Below are 25,326 nucleotides of genomic sequence, written 5' to 3' on the forward strand. Positions count from 1 at the left end.
ACCATGCGGCCTCAGACCAGAGAAGCAGTGCTCTAGACGTGTTTACTGCCTTGAGATGCAAGAGGACATAAATCGTTTTGCTTTGTCCGCAAACGACTCCATTCACATGCAGAGGGTTTCCCCATGCTCCCGGTTTCTCTCTCGACGGTTTCTCTTGTCTACCTCCTCTGTTTTCCATTTTGGAGATGTCTAACCCGATGGGGTCTTTCCCTTGGTTCACCCCAACCAAGGCTTTGATCGGCGGCGTCCCCAGTTCATAAACGCATTTATGTATTTTCTAACCATTCAGGAAAAATACATATTCGATCCTAGGAATTTAGAAATGTGTCGATTATTGCAGCACACACAAAAAAAGTAATAATCCAAGCACAATTCGTAAATGGAAGGCTTGATAGGCTAAATAAAATGCAAAAGTGTTGGTTAATGATTAAGCTGCGGATGGGCGCCCTTTATCCCTCTCATAGTAATGGTAATGTGAGGTTGTCACCATCAGCTGTGCTGCGTAAAGCTGTGTACTCTCCCATCATTTCATCCAGTCATTGTTCGATTCTGTGTTTAATAAATAACAACAAATGCCATAAAACACTTGGGATGGGTGTTCGTGGTTTTTGTGATGCTATTTTTTTGGAGGGGGGGGCAGGATTTGAAGTGACTTTTTGTGTCCAAGGCACTAGTTCATTTGCATAATCTTTCTTGTCTATGGTGACGCTATGTTTCGGGGAGTTCACTGTTCTGGTGATGTCTGCATGGTACTTGTGCCCAAACACATAGTCCATAGCTCTGGCTAGGTTTAATATTGGTATAAGACATGGGCACTGCTCTAGCATGTGATAAGTTCAACCCCGAGGGCCGATAGCGGTTATCTGGACGACCCGAGTGCTCGCGCCTGCTTTCATTATCTTGGTTTACCCTTCAAACATCGAACAGAAAAAAAGGATTTTGTTTCTTCTACACACAGAGCCTCTCGCCCCTTCCCTTTTTTGTTGTGGCGGATGAGTCCTGTATGAGCTTGGCGCATGCTGGTGCTGCTGCTTATACCCCAGCTCGCTCTGCCTAAACTTTTTCTCCGGACTACTGTTTTGATCGATTTCTTCGCTGAATGAGAACATATTGTCTTGTGCTTTGCATTCGTCGTCAGAGGATAAGGTAAGCAGGCCAGAAATTGTCTCTCTCTCTGTTGTAAAAGGCAGAGTTCGTGTCGCGCGGTGATTTATCACCGTATGACTTACATCTCGGTTCAGGAAGAGTTCACACACAACACAGGCAGCCAGATTTCTCTCGCGCGCGGAGCGGGGGGCTGAGTATTCGAAGGCTCGAACCTGTCTTCTCTTCTCTTTTCTGCCCTGTCTTTCTTTTTTTGACCAGACTATTATTTATTTTGGAAATGCATCAAAAAGCTTTCTGATATGTATTCCAAAGCAATGCTTTCATTGCAGATCTGGTGATGGGATGTGATATTCATTTGAATTCTGCGGTGTGTTGAGGGCAAGATGGTCTGGTTTTCATACCGTTTTTGCTTGTCGTGGTGTGTAGTGTGCTGTAACGAGCCGTGGTTAACGAATTATCTATCCATTTTATTTTATAAAAACATCTCAGGTGATCTAATATGAAGATCATGGTCATGTTTAATATTGACATGATTGATTTCTAATAGTATCGCTAGGCCTAATATTACTTTCGCCCAAGTTGTACTAAAATATATTTATTTCTAATAAAAATACAATGAATATCAATCATTATCACAAACCTTCTCCACTTGTTGGCTATCATCATTTTATCGTGGTGGTATGTCTCTTGCACTGCCTTAACTAGGCTACACAATAGGATGTTCATGTTTTCATTTTGGATTCCACTATAGCCTACAATAACCTGCCTATATTTCTTTAGCTATGAAACTAGTTTCACATTTGAGATAGTTTGTGAATTGATACTGCTGCATCGAATAACTCGTTTATTTTTAATGATTCACATGATATGCATTAGCAGGTGTGACAATAGCTTTTGCCTATAGTTGCTATTTTATCCAGACTACAATGCTTCACAAATTAAGCCTACATTCCTTCTAAGGAAAAATCTACTATTTTAATTTAAAAACGTGTATGTTGTACCCATTTGCCCACATCGATTATCAAAATATATATATATATATATAATTTCAATTGGATAGTTTTTCAATTACTTCTCAATTGATATGACCCCAGTTTGCCTACCTCAGTGAGTAGACTACTAGTTGGGTATTCCCACTCATTAGATCCACAATAGCAGTACGCCTATAGTTCTATGCTACATTCCTAAATACCGAGCCATAGCCGAGCTGTTCACCGGGCCGCTGTCTGCAGGGCGCCATCCCGCCCTTGCATACATCACCGGGATGCGCGACTTCGCCGACAGCACCGACAGGAGCCTTTATTATAGGCCTGCGAGGGAAAGTTCACGTCGTGGTCATGGAGATGCAGTTTTACAGGTTTCTCCCTGGCCCTCATCCACCTTGGTTCCACACACACATGCAGCAAAAACTGTGGAATGTAGTTGTTTATGCTTTTAGCAAGGTGGCTGGGCTGGGGCAGAGACTACAGCACACTGCGGTGAAGGCTGGCCGGGTCTGTGGAGAGAAAGCATAGAGAAGTCATAGGCCCAGTTCACGACAGGCCTTTCGTTTGGTGGTTTACAATTAATTTTAATATTGCACAATTGGTATGCTTTTATAAACGTATTTATTTTGATTCAGTTAAGTGCAGATGAGGTTTGTGCATGCCTTTGTTCCCTTTGTTGGTAAGCAGAAGGTAAACGAGAATAGCCAGAGAACTGTTGCCCCTATCTTGCCTCCATAGTATCTGGTGTCAGCCCTTTATTGAAAAGTAAGATGGATCGCCACCATTTCTTCTCCTCACCGTGCTTCTTGTAACCCTAGGTTCACCCGAGGAGGCCATTGGCGAAGAGGTGTCACGTGACCAAGGGTGCCAATGTTATTCAACAAGGGTGTCAAGACCCTGTCAGTTTCTGAAATAAATATTGGGAAACGGCGAGATGCAGAAGGCAACCTACTACGACAGCTCCGCAATTTACAGTGGCTACCCGTATCAAAGCGCAAATGGTTTCAGTTATGATGCCAATCAGGTCCAATATCCCCGGGCCTCTCATGTGGAAAGTGAGTACCATCGACCAGCCTGCTCCTTGCAGTCCCCAGACGGCTTGGTCGCCCTGCAGAAGCCGGGGGAGATGGCGGAGAACTGCGATAGGGGTACGGCCATCCAGGCAGCGCAGCCACCCGTCCTCACTGAAAGCAATCAACCGCAGATGTCGGTGTCTGTCCCACCACCCCCTCCCCAGTCACAGTCCCCCGGTTCTCTCAACCAGAACACGAGCAACGGCTCCTGTCAACCCAACTCAAAGAGCTCGGTGCACAGCTCGCCGACCACCACCCGGAAGCACATCTTCCCCTGGATGAAAGAGTCCCGTCAGAACCAGAAGCCTAAAACCAGTAGCTCCAGCTCAGGTATATTACCTAGACGCCACTTCTGAGGAGACACGTGATAAAATACACCCCATTATTCATGCGTGGTTCTGTGATCCATTACTGATACATGAAACAGTTAGCTTACATCCATACCCCCCAAGTCACCAATTATATATATATTTTCATCAGATGAACCAACATGTTTGATTATTTCCATATTATGCATACATTCGAATTCTCAAACTTTTCCCTCACAGTTGAACAAACTATAGTTTACCATTATGATGTATGGCTTATTATCTATTATGCAAGCCCACTCAGAGCCATGTATTTAGAGAGTTGGGCCATTCGGCATCCTGATCCATTTAAAATCTGTCCTTCTGCCCCTGAACAAGGCAGTTAACCCACTGTTCCCCGGTTGAATAAGGATAACACTTCAACGTGTTCATGTTAGCTCCCCATTAACGTTACATGGAGAATATTTAAACAATGCTATGTAACTATATGTCAAGAATTAGAACGATGTTCAAACATTTGGTTAACTCTGAATGTATGGCTCGGGCCTACTCCATCGTGATATTCTTTATGATCTAGTTCTCAAGGTCCGGCAAGGAGACTCACAGCTCCGCTTAAACCGTTGACAACAATCAAAGGATTGTTAAATATTTGGTTGTAAATATCATTACCTCTTGAAGAGCAGAGTCAGACCTAAACAGGTCCAATTATTTAACTAAGCAAGTCAGTTAATAACAAATTCTTATTTAAGATGTCAGCCTAGGAACTGTGGGTTAACGGCCTTGTTCAGGGGCAGAATAACAGATTTTTACCTTGTCAGCTCCGTGATTCGAGCTATCAACGTTTCGGTTACTGGCCCAACTTGGCTACCTGCCGCTTCATGCAAAACAATGATCGGAGTTATACTGCATGTAACTGCATCAGTACACATCAAGCCTCACGACATATCTCAGTACTGGCCACCATTAATTGGATATTTGAGTGATATCAAATAAAAGTGTATACCAGACAAGTATGAATGGTTTAGGTTCATTTCCCATATTTTGTGAGCTCTGCCTGTCAAGCAGCAGAAGAGCGCATATGTCGTGCTACTGTCAGCTGATAATGTTTACTTTGCATGCTATAGGTAGAAACTGTACAGTTAGCTAAACATATAATGAGTGGTAAGTAGACCTAATGTATGCTACTTTTTTCTCCAAACAATGTTGGCTTACCTATCGAAGTTAACTAACATGATCCCTTTTTCAACATTGTTTTTAAGAGTATTTAATTACAATTGCTGCTGACAGACATGATATAGGTTACATTGATTGATAGACCATGTCAAATTGGCTAGCAAGTTAACAAGCAAACTTTCGCGGGATAAATTAGATGACTATATCCAAATATTGCTTGATTTGCTTGCCATCTATAGTGGAAGTGACCGTAGAGCCAACTGACAACTTTACCAGGATTTGGACTTGCGGATGTCAAGCTCTTTCCAAAAGCCTAATCTCTGATAAAGCAAGCTAAATGATAGGTACCTTCACATATCTGAAATTAGGTTATCATTGATGTTTACTGATCATGTTTTGCATGGAATGGTCGTAAATTTGTAGTTATGACTATGCTCAATAGGTGATGATATTAAAACCAAATATTTATAACATTTATTTAACAATACCTTGGAAACCGCACCTAGTTGCCAAAGGTTTTTAGCGAAGCTGTAGTCTACTTGCTCCCCAGAAGCTAAATCGAACGTATTGTGACGTTTTATTGAAAACGACCTATTTCGTAATAATGCCCCTATTACGCACACCCTTTTGTGATGTCAATAGGGTCCCCCATTAGTATGCATTCCTTATGATCTATTATGATGTATGCATGTTCATTAGAAATACTCAATTGTGATCCATTCCTCATAGTTTTAGGCCGAGCTCCACCATTTATTGTCCATATGCTCTATCGTTGACTTTCTGCTAGAATAAACATAATTTATTGTCTGTGATCACACAACATTCCATGCAGGACAACAAACAAACATACAAAAACAGTTGTACCAATTTGTTCTCTTGTTTTGATTAGAGGAAAAGCTAGGAGACCTGGGGGAGGAAGTTGTTTACCCAAAGTTGAAAGATGCTTAAATTCCCATGGCCTTACCAAATCGTGTTGTCTCCATAGGCTAGTATGCCTATTTATGTCCACCTTTTGGGAATATATTTGGTCAGAAGTGAATAAGTAGGGCATCCAGGCATCTAAAAGGTCTGCTGAATCCCATTTATCATGAGTCTGTCAAGATGTCTGCCAAATTGATGCCAAAGGGACTATTTCAAACCTTAGCCTAAGGCTTACCCCACTGGGTAAAAACTGGTTGAATTAACGTTGTTTCCACGTCATTTCAACAAAAAGATTATATGTGATGACATTGAATCAACGTGGAAAACTGATTGGATTGGCAGAAAGTCATTAATGTACATTATTTCGTATTTTTTTCACCCAACTTTTAACCTAAATCCAATGACATGGTGAAATGATTTTTGATTTCACGTTTAATTCACTGCAGATGTAAATTAAAACTAGACTTTGAAATAAGTCTGTGTCCAGTGGGTCTGCTTTTTGCAATAATTCTAATCACAGATCCCTCAACAGTAGCTCCTTAATGAAACAATATAATTTTGAATATTACATTTTTTATTTTGATATATTAGGATTTGGATTATAGCCCGATTATAGCATTTTTCGAATAACAGCAGTATTAGTAGCCTAGTTTCTGAAACAGAGATGGTGAAAATATTATATCCCCATTTATAAAGAAGAGCTAACTCATAACATGATGCCATGCTGCATTCCTCACGCCCAGCTTCTGGCTGTACAGTAGCTAGTAGCAACATTTATTAGGTGTTGGCAGCCTGCCATAAACGGTAACTAGACCAACACCTTGCTGTGCAGCGGCAGAGCTCAAGCCATTCAGCATGGTGAGACTCATAGGAGATGGCAAGGCGAGATTTAGCTCATGGGTGGCAGGGTTGCCTAGTGGTTAGAGCGTTGGACTAGTAACCGAAAGGTTGCAAGTTCGAATCCCCGAGCTGACAAGGTAACAATACCTTGGAAACCGCACCTAGTTGCCAACCATGTTCCTAGGCCGTCAACTGAAAATAAGCATTTGTTCTTTAACTAACTTGCCTAGTAAAATAAAGGTAAAAAAAAAAATGCGCAATGAGGAATACAGATATTTGCACTGAACATGTGTGTACTATGAGGGTTAAAAAGCTACAGAGGGAAATACGAGGTCGTTTAACGTACACACACACAATTATAATCACTCTGATTTGGCTTTTGAGTAAAGTATAGCTAACAGTTGAGAGCTGTCCCCAGCATGTATACAGTCATAGTTAATGTTATGTCTGATTTAATTGCACTAATAACATCCACAGTCTGGTTGAGGACATCTCTGATTTGTCTTTATTTGTAGAACTCTTATTGATATGTGTATTTGAGTCGGTTCATGTGGAGAAACGTGTGTTATCAGCTATATGTATCTTGTCACTCCGTGTCTTGTTCTTGTGCTTGCTGCTGGGGTTGGTTACTGATTGACTGCCTTCCTTTTCCTCTTCCGCCAGTTGAGAGTTGCCCTGGAGACAAGAGCCCCCCGGGCGGGTCAGCCGCGTCGAAGAGAGCCCGGACGGCTTATACCAGCGCACAACTGGTGGAACTGGAAAAGGAGTTCCACTTCAACCGCTATCTCTGCAGACCCCGCAGGGTCGAGATGGCCAACCTGCTCAACCTCACGGAGAGGCAGATTAAGATCTGGTTCCAGAACCGCAGGATGAAGTACAAAAAGGATCAGAAAGGGTGTGGCATGATGCCCTCTCCCGGGGGACAGTCCCCTCGGAGCCCCCTCGGCCCATCACCCGGAGGCGGGGGTGGAGGATACCTCAACTCTATGCATTCTCTGGTTAACAGTGTACCCTATGAGTCCCAGTCACCAACGTCTTACAATAAGCCCGCTCATAATGCATACGGTATGCCTACGTCATATCCCCCTCCCTTGAACAGCTCCCTAAACAACTGCCCGCCCTCTCAGAAGAGGTATCCCGGGACTGGCGGCTCGGCCACGCCCGAGTATGACGCGCATCCTCTCCAAGGAAATGGCGGCTATGGGACGCACTTGCAGCAGGTCAGCCCTGTGTATGTAGGCGGAGGTTACATCGACTCGATGCCGAACAACAGGGCCTCCGTTTTCGGCCTGACCCATCTCTCGCACCCGCCGTCCACAAACATGGACTACAATGGAGCAATCACTATGGGCAATAGTCACCATCAAAGAGTGTGCGATCCAAACCCGACATACACAGACCTTAATACGACGCACTACTCTCAGGGAAGAATTCAGGAAGCGCCCAAACTGACACATCTGTAGCCGGGTTGCACCCTGGATCACTCCGCCCCATTGTCTTACCTGACGAACCACCATCGCTTTGTTTCTTTTCTTCTTTAGTAGCCTTTTCCACCTTCTCTTTGTTCTAGGTTATGTTTGTTCTTTTTTTAATATAGTTTAATGTGTGAAGTAGCATAGGAAAGTAATCACGCTTGCTTCAAATGTTCACTCTATTTGCGATAGTGTTATTGTTCCGCACAGACCTATTATCTGAGACAACACGCGCGGGGGCACATACGCATAGACCTATTTAATCTTTAACTTGTTTCTAAAAACAAATCAAACAGGGTATATGAACAAATCTTATGGTATTATTTTAATGTGAATGTATTAGTTTTTTGGTATTTATCCGCAGTTGAAGATTTGTTTTGTGTTATTGTTTTGCATTTTGTTGCACTTGTGGAAGGATCCTTAAAAAAGGGAGGCCTGGAAGCTCCAGCCTACGATCTAACCAGCTTGTGTTCTGTTGGACTTTCAAAATGTTATTTATTTATATGACGTTATATGGAGTTCTTTAGTATTATTTGACCCCCCTGTGCTCTTTGTATGTGGGGAGAAGGCTATTGGAACCAGGCCTAGGCTCTAGTTCTACCCCTTACCTGACAGCAGACAGACGACAGAGAGACAGACAGACACAACACTGATATATTGGTGTTATTTGTTTCTTCTTCGAGGAGGTATTTTATTTCTCTACGAATGCAAATCAACCAGTCACGCTTGGAAGGACGGACAGATATTAGACGTTTCTTTATTGAACAAATATTCTAGATATCACCAAGTTTCTTTTTCAGTGTCATACATTCCATGCTGCTCCAGTTCGAATAAATAAAGAAATGAATTTAAATATGCATTGTATCTTTCAACCTGGATTTTGAGGGTATTTAAACATATAACACATGGCACAAACTACAATAAGGAAGCAATAATAATAGGCATAATAATAATAACAAACATCTTATTAACCCATAAATTATTTATGAGGAGGAAAAACACGGGTAGGACTTTAGAGGGCATGCTATTTCATCACAAAAATGTAATTCACATTATCTCAGAATCAATATTACCTATAATAATCTATAACATAATAGTTTATTTGATAGTGACAATAAATAGCAAAAACATTGTATAAAAGCCTCTCGTTTTGTCTCCCTTAGCGCGTGGGCACATCAGAAGCTTTTGCTGTAGCCTTGTTCCCGCGCCTCCTCCGCACGAGCACATCCATAATAATAAAAGTGTCACGAGGATCTTCTGCAGTATCTGTTAGCATAAAATAGGTTAAATGAGAAACCGTTAAGGAAAAAAAGTTTGCTGATAGGCCTATATTCAATCAATCACATTTTGGCCCCATGTTTCACGTTTATTATGGCGCTATAGGACTGTTAAGCTCATAATTATAGTTCTTTACACATGTAAATTAGACTAAATGAAAGGATATGTAATACAGGACATATTAAATATTTGAGTCATAGGCTATCTGATGCAGCTAAATATGCCTATGTGGGTCTGGATTCGCTGCACACAATAACAATTACAAGCGTTTACAAGCAACACAAATTCATCGACATATTTTCAGCTGTTATTATTGTGCAATGGTGTAAAATAAGTATGAAAATAAGCCTGTTTATGTCTCTCTTAAGACTAACTTTTGTGATTGTGTACTGCAGTTTCCTTTGTTGTGGCAGGCCCAAATTCAATTCACACAAAGAACTGTCTTACATGGCATAAAACATATTTTCAACTTAATTACTTTAACTACATTCAAGTTTTTATTTTCAAATATAATTCAGTGAGTATATTGATGAAATGTAGGTCAATATAAGCCAATAATGGAGAACACAATTCCACATACAATGCCATGCATTGTGCATTCAGAATTTCCCAACTGATAATCTAAGAAACAATTATCAGTGTAGTAAAATTATAGTTATCACATTCAAATGTTTTACAAAATCTGCACTCGAATTTATTTCCTTTATAATTTCGACTAATGACGTATTACAGGGATGGCACTCCACTGATCCTGACATATGGTTAGCAGGGGAACCTAGAACAATTGAACCATGGTCTGTCAGCATAGACAGAGCAACTCTGGATCCAAAACACACAAACACATACACGCACACACTCGCGCGCGCGCGCGCACACACACACGCTCACACACTCCATTGATTTGACCCATATGTAGGAGATTTTAACGCAACATAAAAAAGGTATTGGGTTGAAAAAAGGAATTGTCATTTTCCATCCGTGGGAAAGGTGTTCTAAATCATTCCCCCAGAATCCCCCTGTAAAAAAAAATGTGTAGGTCTGAGTAGGGTTCACAGAAAGCCGCCACCCACTCCTTGCCTCACACACAAAGCCTATGCGTAATTCCAAAAATCCATCCGTCTCCTCATCAGGCCCGTCCTTTACCACAGACTCTGCTCACCACCAACAAACCCAAATGTATGCTCCAACGAAAATAATTACGTTTTGTAAATACGCCCCCAAAAAAATCCAGAAAGAAAATGCAGTGGCGATGTTGGTTTAGCTTACTCACCATTTACGCGCATTATCGCCCTTCTGCAAAATGTTCCATGTATTTTTAATGTCTTAAAACATCCCTTAAGCGACAGAAAAGATGTGACAGCGAACAGAAACGTGTTATAATCTTAAATGGCCAGCGTTGCTCGCCGCTTCCTGGCTGCATTTGATCCGGGGGAGAGTTAGAAGCCTTAAATGTGTTCTGAGGGCACCGAGCTGTCAGACCTTTTGGCGAGTAAGATTGATCGCGCGCAGGCTTCCAGGATTCTTTGTTTGCTATATAAGCAATAAACTGAGCAAGGCCTACCACTTATTTTCCTCCTCTCCCACTCACTCTTCCAATTTTATTTCCTTTGAAGCATACAACATAGCTGCTTACTGGCTGTTTGACGAAAAACATCCATAGTGTGGCTTTTACAGATTGTACTGGAAGGGTACATAGCCAAACTGTGGGAGCTGCTCAGTCGATACACAATTCCTTCTACAGAATCTCTCCGCAATATATTCGTTAAAATGACCTATTCCAATGGCAGGGGTTTATTAACTGTGCAACAGCACAAGTTGAAATGTGTGAGAAATAAGGTTAAATGTAAAGAGGATCATTATGCCCTTGTCCACCACCCACCGGCTGGAATTTGTTTCCCTAAACTTAGTATGTTGTTAGCATATAGGTCAACCTTGCTTTAGTGTAACTGGGAGGGCTCTGCAGAGTGATATAATTGCAGAGACTGAGAAAGAGTATAATTACTCCACAAAAATGTCAGACTCAAATGAAACAGAACATGATTGGTATGCATGCACACAAAATGTGATTTTTTTTTAAATTTTTGCATTAGGTGCATATAATTTTAGCAACATCGGTTGTGTGTGTGTGTGTGTATTTGTCTGAGGTTTGTCTGTGTGTGCTTACATGCTCCATGTGTATTTGGGTTTCTAGGAGTTAAACACAATATGTAACTACATCATGTGTAATAAATGTACTGCATACAAGTGGATGACACTAAAATGGTATAGTAGGCATGATTAACCCATGCCTCCAGAATAGGTATGACGTTTTGTTCCCAGTTGTATGCCTCAATTAGTAGCTTGACCTATAGCTCATCTATGCTTGAATTGAAAAGAAAGTCTATGAACACAGTCATACATTGTCACACATTGAAACTCTACCGTTTTGGAATACATTGGATTGTTAAGGGTTGTTGCTGTCAGGATGTCTAAATATCAGTTTTTGGGGTGTTTTTTCCCCGAGAGAACTCTACATGAATGGCTAACTTTGCTAATGCCTGCATGCATAGTGTGTAGCTACTGGTGTAATTTGTGTGTGGCGGGGGCGTTCTCTCCAGACATAGTCAAACAATACGAGAAAATAGGACTGCATGAGCCCGGGCAATATAGTTACTTCACTTTCACAGCGCTCAGGCAGCCATTCTAAAAACACATTTATAGTTTAGTTGACTAGGAGGCTAGGGGACGATAAACTGGGGTGGGCGTAAAGGAGGTGTAAATAAAAACAGCCGTCCCCATAGAGACAAGACGTTCTTCACCAGAGTTTTTGGATCAATCACGCAGACAGTGGCTTCTTTTGATTAAACCCCAAATTGTCATTGGGCAGAAGTTATCATGTGACTTGGCTCCAATTTCAACCTTGTCTCCATGAATTCAATAGTTTAATAGCTGTTCGGTCACCATGCGGCCGTAATCAGTGAATTTGAAAAAAATGCCACCACCTCTTTCTCATTGAGCCGCTACATTTATAAAAATACGCGCAGCAAACTTTCCTCGGCTCTCAGCGAGCGGAGATGAATTACGAATTCGAGCGAGAGAGCGGTTTTATCAATAGTCAGCCTTCGCTTGCTGAGTGCCTGACATCTTTCCCCCCTGTCGGTGATTCATTTCAAAGTTCATCAATCAAGAGCTCGACGCTTTCACACTCGACACTGATTCCTCCTCCTTTTGAGCAGACCATTCCCAGCCTCAACCCAGGCATCCACCCGAGGCATAGCCGGCCCAGACACAGCCCCGATGGATGCATCCCGCTGCCCACTGCCTCCCTACCCCCGGAATACCCCTGGATGCGAGAGAAGAAAGCCTCCAAGAAGAATCACCTGCCGACTTCCACCGCGACTGCCATAACGACTGGACCTGTATGCTTCTCCCCGGAAGGTCGGTGCTTTTAATGGGGTAATTTAGAGGGCAGACATTTTCATTCAGAATGCACCTTCCAAGCTCTTGAAGGACTGGCAATAGGCTAGCCATTACCAAGTTGCAGAGCCTATTCGAAATTAATCTGATGGGCACAATGGTGCATTGGGTTATCCATATTGTTACTCTACTCGGAAAAGTTTGGGCAAAGTTAAGTAATGTAAAATGATTTATTTAATTTCCACCGTGCCCTTCCTCACGGAGCAGTGCCAGAGTTTTGATGTGTGACAGTAATGAAGAGTGATAAAGTAGTGTTGCCGTGCCGGGCAGCTGGCGTATTCATCAGTATAGTAGCCCAGTCTGTACCACACTACTGCTCTCTCTCTGTCTTTCTCTGCTGTATTTTGGGGGAAATGATGTACATATGGCGCGCTATAGGACTTCGTCCAATAGTGTGCATTAATCAGTCAATAGCCATATTACAAGTAGGCTATTTTGTGGGGGAGAATGCATAGGGTGCTACTATGAGCAGCCATTTTGCTGCAATATAGCCACTGTGTTAAATAGGTTGATCTCTGGTGGTTTGTGTTTCTACAGGAGTAATATTGCATTATCAAGTCATAGTGGTTAATTGTGTAATGCTTCTTTATCTCGTGATTTATGTGCTGCTGTCTCAGGTTCGCCGGAGATTCTAGAGAGTGGAGGAGAGGGTTCCCGGCGGTTGAGGACTGCGTACACCAACACACAGCTCCTGGAGCTGGAGAAGGAGTTCCACTTCAACAAGTATCTGTGCCGACCGAGGAGGGTGGAGATAGCCGCCCTGCTGGACCTCACCGAGCGGCAGGTCAAAGTATGGTTCCAGAACCGGCGCATGAAGCACAAGAGGCAGACCCAGTTCAAGGAGAACCACAATGGCGAAGGGAAAGAGCCGAGTGCTGAGGACAGGACCCAGAGCGACGAGGAGGAGGATGAGGGCTCGGTGTTTGAGCAGAGCCTCAATATAGTGACCGGGGCCCTTATGGAGAGAGGGGCCTGCTCCTTTCAGCAGAACTCACTCAGTACTTCCCAGCAGCTCCAGAATGTTGGTCCGCAGAGTTACACAGTTTTACCACTGAGTAGCAATGACAAAAATCTGAAGCATTTTCCCAACCCGTCACCCACTGTTCCAGGCTGCGTGTCAACAATAGGGCCCGGCTCTGCACCTGGTCAGGACAATGGCGGTAGTCCCGCGGCCCTGGACGTCTCAATACAAGACTTCCAAGTATTCTCCTCGGATTCTTGCCTTCACTTCTCTGATGCCACCTCGCCTAGTGTGTCAGAATCCCTGGACAGCCCCGTGGACAATCTGGACATATCTACCGACAACTTCTACTTTTTCTCGGAGTCATTAACTACAATTGACTTACAGCATCTGAGCTATTGAAATCAATGAAAAATAGAGCGAGTATTTCAACCTGGAACATTTAAAGAAAGAAAAAAAACTCCGGTATTAACTATGAAGTAAATTTTGGTGGTTGTTTGATATGATCGGCACATTTCCTTTTTATTGATTAATTGATTAGGCCTAGTCGATTAATTCAAGGTAAGAGTCTGGAAAAATATACCATTGTGGCCTGCAATTACAATAACACAATTATTTCTTAAGATACAATATTATGGGTATGTGAAAAGTTGCACAATAGTATGAATTCTGGTCATTTTATTTTTGTATAGCTTACAGTGCCATGGATATTTTTGTTAGAATAAATCTGACTTGCTATAAGGAACTTGCAAGATTGTGTTTTGTTATTATTATCCAAACCTTTTTATCAAGTGTAAAATGTATTTTTGATCAAATGTATTTTTATCAACCCCCCAAAATAGAAATGAGGCATTACCAATCGATACAATGTTTAGTAACTCATTCTGAATACAAATTTACTCTAATTAATTTGCAAGTCAAAATAGTGTGATGAAAGCAGGCCAATATAGCCGTATGTCGGAGTATAAATCCTATAGTTATTCTAATAAATGCATGGTTTATATTCTGTTATAGGCTAAGCATAAATGTTTAGTCGATAAAAACGAACCTTCATCGTGGAGGCCTTGAGCCTTTGATATTGTATTCTGTTTATGTTAATTAAAAAATTAGCACCTTTTTCATGATTTTTCAGTGATATAAATAGCTGTGCAATTTGAGAATGGAGTTCAATAGAAATATCAGCTTACAATTTTGAATCAGAAACTCTTTAGAAAACCTCCCTTGTCCAATTTCAAGCAGATTCGAGTATACAGAAAATTTCACAGGCTACTACAATACATCGAATAAATTTCCTCTTTTACTTCCCCTGGTTGTAGAGTTAGTAAAATTGTGAACATACTAGGCTAGAAAAAGCATGTCTCCCTATTGCTAGCTCCCTTTGCTGTGTGCATGTGGAGGCAAATGCTCGAGCCATGTTTGCCTTCACGAGCTCATAAATCAAACCCCGTCATGAATGAGAACGTTATCAAAGAGACCAATTGTGATATATAATGCACGAATAACAACCCTCTTTACTTTTTCAGATGGGATTCGCGAATCGAGGCCAAAAACTCTGAAGCTTTGTAAGCCTTTGGTAATAATGCATTTTTATAGCTGTTCAAACACGCGGGCTCTCCAAGCGTGCAGCAGTCTTCCCCCTCGTGCTGTAAGTAGCCTAATTCAAAACAGGCTGTTGCAGGCCTATTCATTAATATTCATTTTACACGTTTTACATTTTCTAAAAATAGCTCTAAAGCTTTTAGTGATTGGGGAGCAGTGTATGCCAATAAATATATTTGATTAAATTGAGATGTTCATAACAATAACCTAATAGGGCAAAATGGCTTTCGGCTATAAACGTTTTATGTCCTTGTGCAGAAATATATTTTTCCACAGCCTTGGAGAAATGCATGTTTTACTAATTTCACCTTGGAGTTGTATGAGATTTGGTCAGAAAAATTACGATTCTGTAATAATTTTGGAATGGGCTACTAGCTGTCAATATTTCACTCAACATGCTAATGCTTGTGGTCATACTAACCACGGGTTGCTACATAGCATGGATCGATCGTAAAATGTATCATTGCAAAGCAAAGTGCATAACCATATTACATTCAACTGTAGCGAATTGGTGGAGTGACGTTTAGCCAATATGTCATTTATTAAAAACTGCCAGTGGACGACTGCACGCGTAGGCTATAGGTTATGCACATATTCCATGCACATATATATGTCAAGAGGAAAGCTACTTTACAACTCTGGTCCAACTTGGGCTTTCCTTTCCAAAGGCTGGTAACCAAATAATTCCGAAACAAAGCGCCTTTTCTCTCACCCCATTCCACGTTCGCAGAAAAAGCATTCTGGAACGTTCACGGCCTGGCGAAGAGTGCTGCACCCACGCGCTATGTGCACGGTTGAAGAGAGTGAGAGAAAGAGAGAGCGAAGCGTAGGTAGTGTAGGATACTTTAGTACTGTCTCATGGTTCGAAACTAAGGAGTCTTGCTGTGTCCAAGAGGGGTTTTGCTGGGGACACAGTGAACAATTTGCAGTTTTATAGCTAATATGATGCTATTTTGCACAATTTGCCACGAGGTTGAGAAAAATGTTGCTGTTGTAGAGATAATGGATTCTTAAAAGAAGGTACAATCTTAACTTTTTTTCCCGCAAATATTTGTTTTAATAGTAACAACATTTGAAATATATATTTTGATAGACCAAAGTATCAGCTATCACACCATGTAAAGAAACAACCACATTTTTATTTCATTTTTATCAAATGCAACTAACTTTCATTTTTCAATTAGTGTCCAACAAGAGATACAAATCTGTGGCAGTTGATGCTTTACAGAGTTGACAAAAATGGCATTTTTTTAATTAATTCAAGTGGCGTACACAGTAGCAATTTTGTTTTTCCTCAGTTGCTTTATGACTCTAAAACCTAATGAAATGTAACGTATTTGAATCAAAATTCATATTCTATCTAATCTATTAGGAAGAAATATCGGGAAGAGTTGACCGTTTATGGTTGTGACCATGGTTATTGCAATATTCTTTGTTTTAATCTACCAAAAGTACAGAACTTTACAGACAATGAGTGCCATGAGACCATGAGTGCGCTATATGTAATGAAGACATGAATAAGGGGTCCTTATGGTATAGTTGACCCTGCTCATTCCTGATTCATTTTAGAGTTTACCAAATCTCCGGACACATCTTTTAATCACAGTTTTGAGATAAATATTTTTTAAAGTCACAAAGTGCTATTGCCTACTACTACATAAGATAATTTCCCAGTTAAAATCCGCTATTGCCAGTTTTTAGAATTGTAGACACTTTTTTTGTAGAGTTTGAAATTGGGATATTTTGCTACCGACAAGGGCATTAAAAAATTCCAAAAACAAAACTTTCCCATATAAAATTTCAGAAATGTAAATTTTACATCAACATCTCACAGTCTCACATCAGAATTGGACACCCATTGATCCAATTTTCCCCATGTTTCTCAAATTTTGAAGTTGTTCCTACGTTTAGGCATTAACTCCACATTTTTAAGGTTAGGGTTAAGTTTGACCTCTAAATTCATAAGGTTAGGCATTAACTCTGAATGGTTAAGGAAGGGTTAAGGTGTGGGACAGGCTTAAAACAAAAATATAAAAAAACTACTTTATATGCTAGATTCAAACATGCAACCTTTGGAATCAGAGACAGATGCTTACAATGGTTGCTAAAATTGCAATAGTTGTAATAGTTCACCTAATTTCAGTTTATGTGACAAAACAAGCAGGTATAGTGTGGAGAATCATTGTAACATCTAAACCGCTGTGAAATATATTTTCCATAACCAATAATGTTGTGTTTTCAGCAGTTTGAAGCTAGTGTACCAAAAGTAATTCATGCAAAAAAGCACGGGAAGCATACATAATGCAGCTTTAAGGTAAGGTGTAAGGTATGGGATAGGCTTAAAACAAAATTATGAAAAACAATTTTATATTCCTATGGAACCAGAGGCAGATGCTACGCCAAAACCCACTTTAAGGTAACAGCGCTCACTTTTGCCCCTAGTGGCCGCTTTGCACGTTATCTCTCGATATCCTTGGATATGAATGGACGTCAAATACTGACTTGTATCAAGGTGACCTGCCTGACATTTTTGTTTCCCTGTCAGACTAGGATTGTCCTGACTTTCAAGAATCCTTGATCTAATTTCCTGCTGTTCTACAGATTTTCCATTAAGTTGTTTTGCAGTTTTAAGGCTAATTTCCTGTCATTAAAAAATTAATAAAATAATGGCTTCTGATATGTTCATATGCTATCTGGGGGGCCCGACCTCCTGCGGAACGCCACCCCCCCTTCTGAAAAAAAGCCTGTGAGAGGTCAAACAGAGGCTGTTTGAAGAATAACCACCACGAGGCCATACAATCCTCTTATCATCCAGTAGGGGCGCAAACCACTATTCCCCTCTTATCCCTCCCCCCCCTCTCTCTCTCTCTGTTACAGGTTTTTCAAACGCTTTGGTACTTTTTAAAAACTCTTAGTACAAAACTCCAAACTGGTAACACTTGTAATCAGCCAAGTCTTATCTTCAAAACACTTTATTGTGCTTTCATTTTGTTTGGAGACATCTTTCACCACACACCCATTGATCCAAAATATAAGTATACTGTGAAATACCATGAGAACATTGATTTAATCCCCGAAACACAACATAATGATATCTTCTCAATTTAGTTGTTTTAACAACAAGTTAATCCAATAGAAAAAATGCCATTTGAATGTAATATTCTACATTACTGGTTTTAACATTAGGAAATACACTTGCTCTACCCATCAAAAATTGACCCATCAAAAATGTCAAATCTAATTTCCATAATTTCTAGCCCATGTGTGATAAAAATTGTCATCATTAAAGACATCTTTTACAATCACTGATGCAAATATATATTGTTCAGATATAATTACAACATTATCAAACAAATCAAAACAAATTAAATTAATGAAATTTAGTTTGCATCAAGCCTGTCTTGAGCATTTGGCCATAGGTTCTCATTAACATCGCAGTAAATGTCCTCATTGTTTATGCACATGGGGAAAAACCTTTTGGCATGGCAGATCCAAGCCTCACATAAGTCTGGAATGATGTCATTGAATGCCTCACCCATGGCCTGGAGGAGGGTGGCACACTCATGGGGATGGCAATCATATACTTTCCACCTGTATTGTAATCATGTATTGTATATTTTACAGTATTGCATTGTTGTTATGCATTGTAGTGGTCGTGTGTTGCTCAGTTAGCAATAGCATGGCACTAGCAACACCTCGATTCTGGAGTCACACAAAAATGTGTGGATTGTTGTATCTTTGGATAAAAGTGTCTGCAATGTAAATCGCCTATATTAGGGTACGACAGTCCTGTAATGCCCTATATTACGGTGTTAGAGTAGGGTATTGGCCACAATAAAATCAATAAAAACAATAAAAACACCCCAGATACTTCACCTTGGATACATGTTGACTCTATAGGAGATGCATTTCTTTCTTGTTTGGACCTTCTGGATTATTTGCATTTTGGTTTTGTATTGTATTTCTATTGTATTAATGCATTATTGGAACTATAGAAACACAATAATTTCGCTGCACCTGCTGTAACATCTGCTAATTTGTGTACTTAACCAATAAACATGGATTTGTTTTGTTACGTTTCTGAGCTTGTCAATATCAGATTTTAAAAAAATCTGTGAAGTAAAATCACAATAGTCATCATCATAGTAGTACATGTGTGTACATATCATACATGTTTATTATGTAGTTCTCAAAATCTGTTGACAAACCAGTTTACATGTAAAATCTATAGCTATCTATAGTTTAAATGATCATCAATTAAGAGCAGTCTGATTAAATCATAGTAAAATGCACTTTAACAACAGAGAAGAGAATCATATCAAATGTAATGTGAGCATTGCATTGTGACAGGCAATTACTTTGTATGAACATATATTGCAATGTGAAACATGTATTTCTAGATTCAACAGATTACGATTGGTAATAAAGTGACTGTGTGATTTTATTTGTTGTACTTAGTCAATAAAAATGTACTTAGAGTTTTGAAAAAACTGCATTTTTGTCTTTTTTGAGTTTTGTACTAAGAGTTGTGAAAATGTAGCCTACCACATACTTGTGAAAATTTCACCAAACCGATTGAAAAAAACTAACGTGTGTGTGTGATATGTGGCGATGTGTGCCTTTCTGTATAGAAAAATAAATAAAGAGAGTATAACAGAGAGAGAGAGAGAGAGAGAGAGAGAGAGAGAAAGGGAGAGCGAGCATTTGGCACCAGAAATGGGAGCACCAGTCCCCCTTTCTCTGCAACATAAAATTTAATCACCATTAATTTCTCAAACGGCCTCATAACAGGATGATCAAGCAGCAATTTCTCCTGAGGCTGCAAGAGCCTTACAACACCGACATCCCGTTATTAAATCAACTGATCATTCTACATAATGAAAAGGAGTGGGCGTAAAATGACACACTGCATGCTGGCTTTTGGCGCAATGCTATTAATATTGTGTCACTGATTCTTTTTGATGGGCCAATTCTTGTGGTCTTCGAATCTCTACATGTGGCTCAGCGAGCCTGCCTCAATAAAATAAAAACCCTACAATGCCTCTGTCCCTCTATCAATGCAGATAACAATTAAAACGACTTAGATGTGCAGTCCGCAGTCGAGTGAAACAACATAATACACGCTGAATCATTCGGTTGTGGTAAGGTGCAGTTGAGAGTGACTGGTGCACCAGACTCACGTCTCCATTCCAACCAGCTGACGCTATTGACTGACAACTTCACACGCATGCACGCGTAAACACACACGCAATAGAATAGTGTTATAATTAATGGATAGTTATCCCGATCGAGTGTATGTAAGCACTCTTGAAAGGTTGTGCAAAAGCTGTGCTCGAATTTATTTCCTTTATAATGTCGACAAAATGACTGATATTACAGGGAAAGCACTCTATTGATCCTGACATATGGTTAGCAGGGGAACCTAGAACAATTTAACCATGGTCTCTAAGCATAGACTGAGCAACTCTGGATCCTAAACACACACACGCACACTCTCTCTCTCTCTCTCTCTCCCTCTGTCTCTCTCCCTCTGTCTCTCTCTTTCTTTTCTTTCTCAATACATTCAGTTCAATTTTCATATGCCCCTTTGTTCATCTTGAAATGCCACATTACCTACTGCACACTGAAATCATATTATTATTTTTTTTTTGTGGAGGGTCGTGGTATATAACTCTTCTCCTGACAGTCATTCAAGCAGGACAGCTTAGCAGAAGCCTTGTTTGCTGTTCCCCGCTCTACATGGGACCTGAGCGCCATCCACCGTCGTCTGACTCCCGGCTCATTGTTTGCTCCACCAATAAATTAGTGGTTAAGCACGTCACCTTGATCGACTAATCGGAATTTAAAGACCCACTCAAAATCTGTCACGCTAAGGGGACACGGCCGAGCACCTCACTGGCTGACCCGGGCCACGTGACTGCCCACCGTTTCATTGATAGCGGTAAAGGTGATATGGTTACCCAGGGTGAGACAGATAGAAAGTCATCAGAAGACCGGGCCTGTTGTGGACTGTCTCTCAGTCCTGTTGAGACGATACTACAATGAGTATCTCCTTAGATTACTCAGTGAAGAGCGGCGATGGCAGGTCCTGCTCACTGAGGTCATTCCACTCGGATCACGGAATTACAACTTTCCAGTCATGCGCGGTCATTAGAACAACTGTGGGGCAGATGCGCGCTTCATGCCCAGTAGAGATGGTATCCCTCACAGACATGGTCATACCAGACTCTTACCAGCTCTCTGGGTTTAACCTATGGTGCCCATCCTGCCTGCATCTCGGGTTATGGACGCCAGGGCTTCTGTACCACCCACAACCATTACGCACTGAACCAGGATGTGGAGTCGGTCACAGGGTTTCTCCAGTGCGCCTGATTAATGTACTCCAGGAACATTTCCTCATCCATGGTACCGCAGCATTGCCAAGGTTACGGGGTGGGGCCCTTGGTCAGCTCCATTGCGCTCATTCTACCTATGGTGGCGAGCACAAGCAGGCCAACCTGTGTCCATTCAATGGGTGCTTGAACCCGCTGTCACCCCTGCACGCGGCCCACCTTGACGGGTGCTGCTCGCCCCTGTCAGAGAGAGCCTCCAACTCACAGACCTTCGACAGGATGAAAGTGAAAAGGAACCCACCGAAGACAGATGAGTGTCATGCAGAATGGGACAGGTGAATGCAGATTGATGCAACACCTCTCTGTATTGGGTATGGATAGGAATGTAGCCATAAAGTCATAACTCCAAGTAATATACTGAAAGAAAGTATAAATGCTACATACAACAATTTCAATGATTATACTGAGTTACAGTTCAAATAAGGAAATCATTCAATTGAAATACATTTAAAAAAAGTGTCAAACACAATGTAGCAGCCAAGAAGGCTACTATCTATGGTGATGAAATGAACAGCACTCTCCAAGGTGAGTCAATGTACAGACAAGTAGGCTACTATCTATGGTGGTGAAATGGACAGCACTCTCCAAGGTGAGTCAATGTAGCAGCCAAGTAGGCTACTATCTATGGTGATGAAATGGATAGCACTCTCCAAGGTGAGTCAATGTACAGCCAAGTAGGCTACTATCTATGGTGGTGAAATGGACAGCACTCTCCAAGGTGAGTCAATGTACAGCCAAGTAGGCTACTATCTATGGTGGTGAAATGGACAGCACTCTCCAAGGTGAGTCAATGTAGCAGGAAGTAAGCTACTATCTATGGTGATGAAATGGACAGCATTCTCCAAGGTGAGTCAATGTAGAAGCCAAGTAGGCTACTATCTATGGTGGTGAAATGGACAGCACTCTCCAAGGTGAGACAATGTACAGCCAAGAAGGCTACTATCTATGGTGATGAAATGGACAGCACTCTCCAAGGTGAGTCAATGTAGAAGCCAAGTAGGCTACTATCTATGGTGGTGAAATGGACAGCACTCTCCAAGGTGAGACAATGTTCAGCCAAGAAGGCTACTATCTATGGTGGTGAAATGGACAGCACTCTCCAAGGTGAGTCAATGTAGCAGCCAAGTAGGCTACTATCTATGGTGGTGAAATGGACAGCACTCTCCAAGGTGAGTCAATGTAGCAGCCAAGTAGGCTACTATCTTTGGTGATGAAATGGACAGCACTCTCCAAGGTGAGTCAATGTACAGCCAAGTAGGCTACTATCTATGGTGGTGAAATGGACAGCACTCTCCAAGGTGAGTCAATGTACAGCCAAGTAGGCTACTATCTATGGTGGTGAAATGGACAGCACTCTCCAAGGTGAGTCAATGTAGCATGAAGTAAGCTACTATCTATGGTGATGAAATGGACAGCACTCTCCAAGGTGAGTCAATGTAGAAGCCAAGTAGGCTACTATCTATGGTGGTGAAATGGACAGCACTCTCCAAGGTGAGACAATGTACAGCCAAGAAGGCTACTATCTATGGTGGTGAAATGGACAGCACTCTCCAAGGTGAGTCAATGTAGAAGCCAAGTAGGCTACTATCTATGGTGATGAAATGGACAGCACTCTCCAAGGTGAGTCAATGTAGAAGCCAAGTAGGCTACTATCTATGGTGGTGAAATGGACAGTACTCTCCAAGGTGAGTCAATGTACAGCCAAGTAGGCTACTATCTGTTGTGATGAAATGGACAGCACTCTCCAAGGTGAGTCAATGTACAGCCAAGTAGGCTACTATCTATGGTGGTGAAATGGACAGCACTCTCCAAGGTGAGTCAATGTACAGCCAAGTAGGCTACTATCTATGGTGGTGAAATGGACAGCACTCTCCAAGGTGAGTCAATGTAGCAGGAAGTAGGCTACTATCTATGGTGGTGAAATGGACAGCACTCTCCAAGGTGAGTCAATGTAGAAGCCAAGTAGGCTACTATCTATGGTGGTGAAATGGACAGCACTCTCCAAGGTGAGTCAATGTAGAAGCCAAGTAGGCTACTATCTATGGTGATGAATTGGACAGCACTCTCCAAGGTGAGTCAATTTAGAAGCCAAGTAGGCTACTATCTATGGTGGTGAAATGGACAGCACTCTCCAAGGTGAGTCAATGTACAGCCAAGTAGGCTACTATCTATGGTGGTGAAATGGACAGCACTCTCCAAGGTGAGTCAATGTACAGCCAAGTAGGCTGCTATCTATGGTGATGAAATGGATAGCACTCCCCAAGGTGAGTCAATGTAGAAGCCAAGTAGGCTACTATCTATGGTGGTGAAATGGACAGCACTCTCCAAGGTGAGTCAATGTAGAAGCCAAGTAGGCTACTATCTATGGTGATGAAATGGACAGCACTCTCCAAGGTGAGTCAATGTAGAAGCCAAGTAGGCTACTATCTATGGTGATGAAATGGACAGCACTCTCCAAGGTGAGTCAATGTACAGCCAAGTAGGCTACTATCTATCGTGATGAAATGGACAGCACTCTCCAAGGTGAGTCAATGTAGCAGCCAAGTAGGCTACTATCTATGTTAATGAAATGGACAGCACTCTCCAAGGTGAATCAATGTAGCAGCCAAGTAGGCTACTATCTATGGTGATGAAATGGACAGCACTCTCCAAGGTGAGTCAATGTACAGCCAAGTAGGCTACTATCTATCGTGATGAAATGGACAGCACTCTCCAAGGTGAGTCAATGTAGCAGCCAAGTAGGCTACTATCTATGGTGGTGAAACGGACAGCACTCTCCAAGGTGAGTCAATGTAGAAGCCAAGTAGGCTAGTATCTATGGTGATGAAATGGACAGCACTCTCCAAGGTGAGTCAATGTAGCAGCCAAGTAGGCTACTATCTATGGTGATGAAATGGACAGCACTCTCCAAGGTGAGTCACTGTAGAAGCCAAGTAGGCTACTATCTATGTTGGTGAAATTGACAGCACTCTCCAAGGTGAGTCAATGTAGAAGCCAAGTAGGCTACTATCTATGGTGGTGAAATGGACAGCACTCTCCAAGGTGAGTCAATGTAGAAGCCAAGTAGGCTACTATCTATGGTGGTGAAATGGACAGCACTCTCCAAGGTGAGTCAATGTAGCAGGAAGTAGGCTACTATCTATGGTGGTGAAATGGACAGCACTCTCCAAGGTGAGTCAATGTAGCAGGAAGTAAGCTACTATCTATGGTGGTGAAATGGACAGCACTCTCCAAGGTGAGTCAATGTAGCAGGAAGTAGGCTACTATCTATGGTGGTGAAATGGACAGCACTCTCCAAGGTGAGACAATGTAGCAGCCAAGTAGGCTACTATCTATGGTGGTGAAATGGACAGCACTCTCCAAGGTGAGTGAATGTAGCAGCCAAGTAGACTACTATCTATGGTGGTGAAATGGACTGCACTCTCCAAGGTGAGTGAATGTAGCAGCCAAGTAGGCTACTATCTATGGTGGTGAAATGGACAGCACTCTCCAAGGTGAGTGAATGTAGCAGCCAAGTAGGCTACTATCTATGGTGGTGAAATGGACAGCACTCTCCAAGGTGAGTCAATGTAGCATGAAGTAAGCTACTATCTATGGTGATGAAATGGACAGCACTCTCCAAGGTGAGTCAATGTAGAAGCCAAGTAGGCTACTATCTATGGTGGTGAAATGGACAGCACTCTCCAAGGTGAGACAATGTACAGCCAAGAAGGCTACTATCTATGGTGGTGAAATGGACAGCACTCTCCAAGGTGAGTCA

At 41.6% G+C, this 25,326-nt stretch overlaps 2 protein-coding genes and 1 pseudogene across 2 annotated transcripts; all 3 read left to right on the forward strand.

The window, feature by feature from the left end:
* Positions 1 to 694: 694 nt before the first annotated feature.
* LOC135551876 (homeobox protein Hox-A3a-like) lies at positions 695 to 8,737 on the forward strand. The gene is made up of 3 exons (XM_064983149.1): positions 695 to 1,146; positions 2,912 to 3,496; positions 7,072 to 8,737. Exons 2-3 carry the CDS (start codon positions 3,028 to 3,030, stop codon positions 7,869 to 7,871), a joined length of 1,269 nt encoding a protein of 422 aa, XP_064839221.1. The 5' UTR covers positions 695 to 1,146; positions 2,912 to 3,027; the 3' UTR covers positions 7,872 to 8,737.
* A 1,943-nt stretch (positions 8,738 to 10,680) lies between these two features.
* Positions 10,681 to 14,692, forward strand: LOC135551878 (homeobox protein Hox-A2a-like). The gene is made up of 2 exons (XM_064983151.1): positions 10,681 to 12,575; positions 13,232 to 14,692. Exons 1-2 carry the CDS (start codon positions 12,212 to 12,214, stop codon positions 13,975 to 13,977), a joined length of 1,110 nt encoding a protein of 369 aa, XP_064839223.1. The 5' UTR covers positions 10,681 to 12,211; the 3' UTR covers positions 13,978 to 14,692.
* A 6,523-nt stretch (positions 14,693 to 21,215) lies between these two features.
* Positions 21,216 to 21,845, forward strand: LOC135553283 (homeobox protein Hox-A1a-like; annotated as a pseudogene).
* The last annotated feature ends 3,481 nt before the right edge of the window (positions 21,846 to 25,326 follow it).

Source organism: Oncorhynchus masou, chromosome 13 (genome assembly GCF_036934945.1).
Source record: "Oncorhynchus masou masou isolate Uvic2021 chromosome 13, UVic_Omas_1.1, whole genome shotgun sequence".
Lineage (NCBI taxonomy): Eukaryota > Metazoa > Chordata > Actinopteri > Salmoniformes > Salmonidae > Oncorhynchus > Oncorhynchus masou.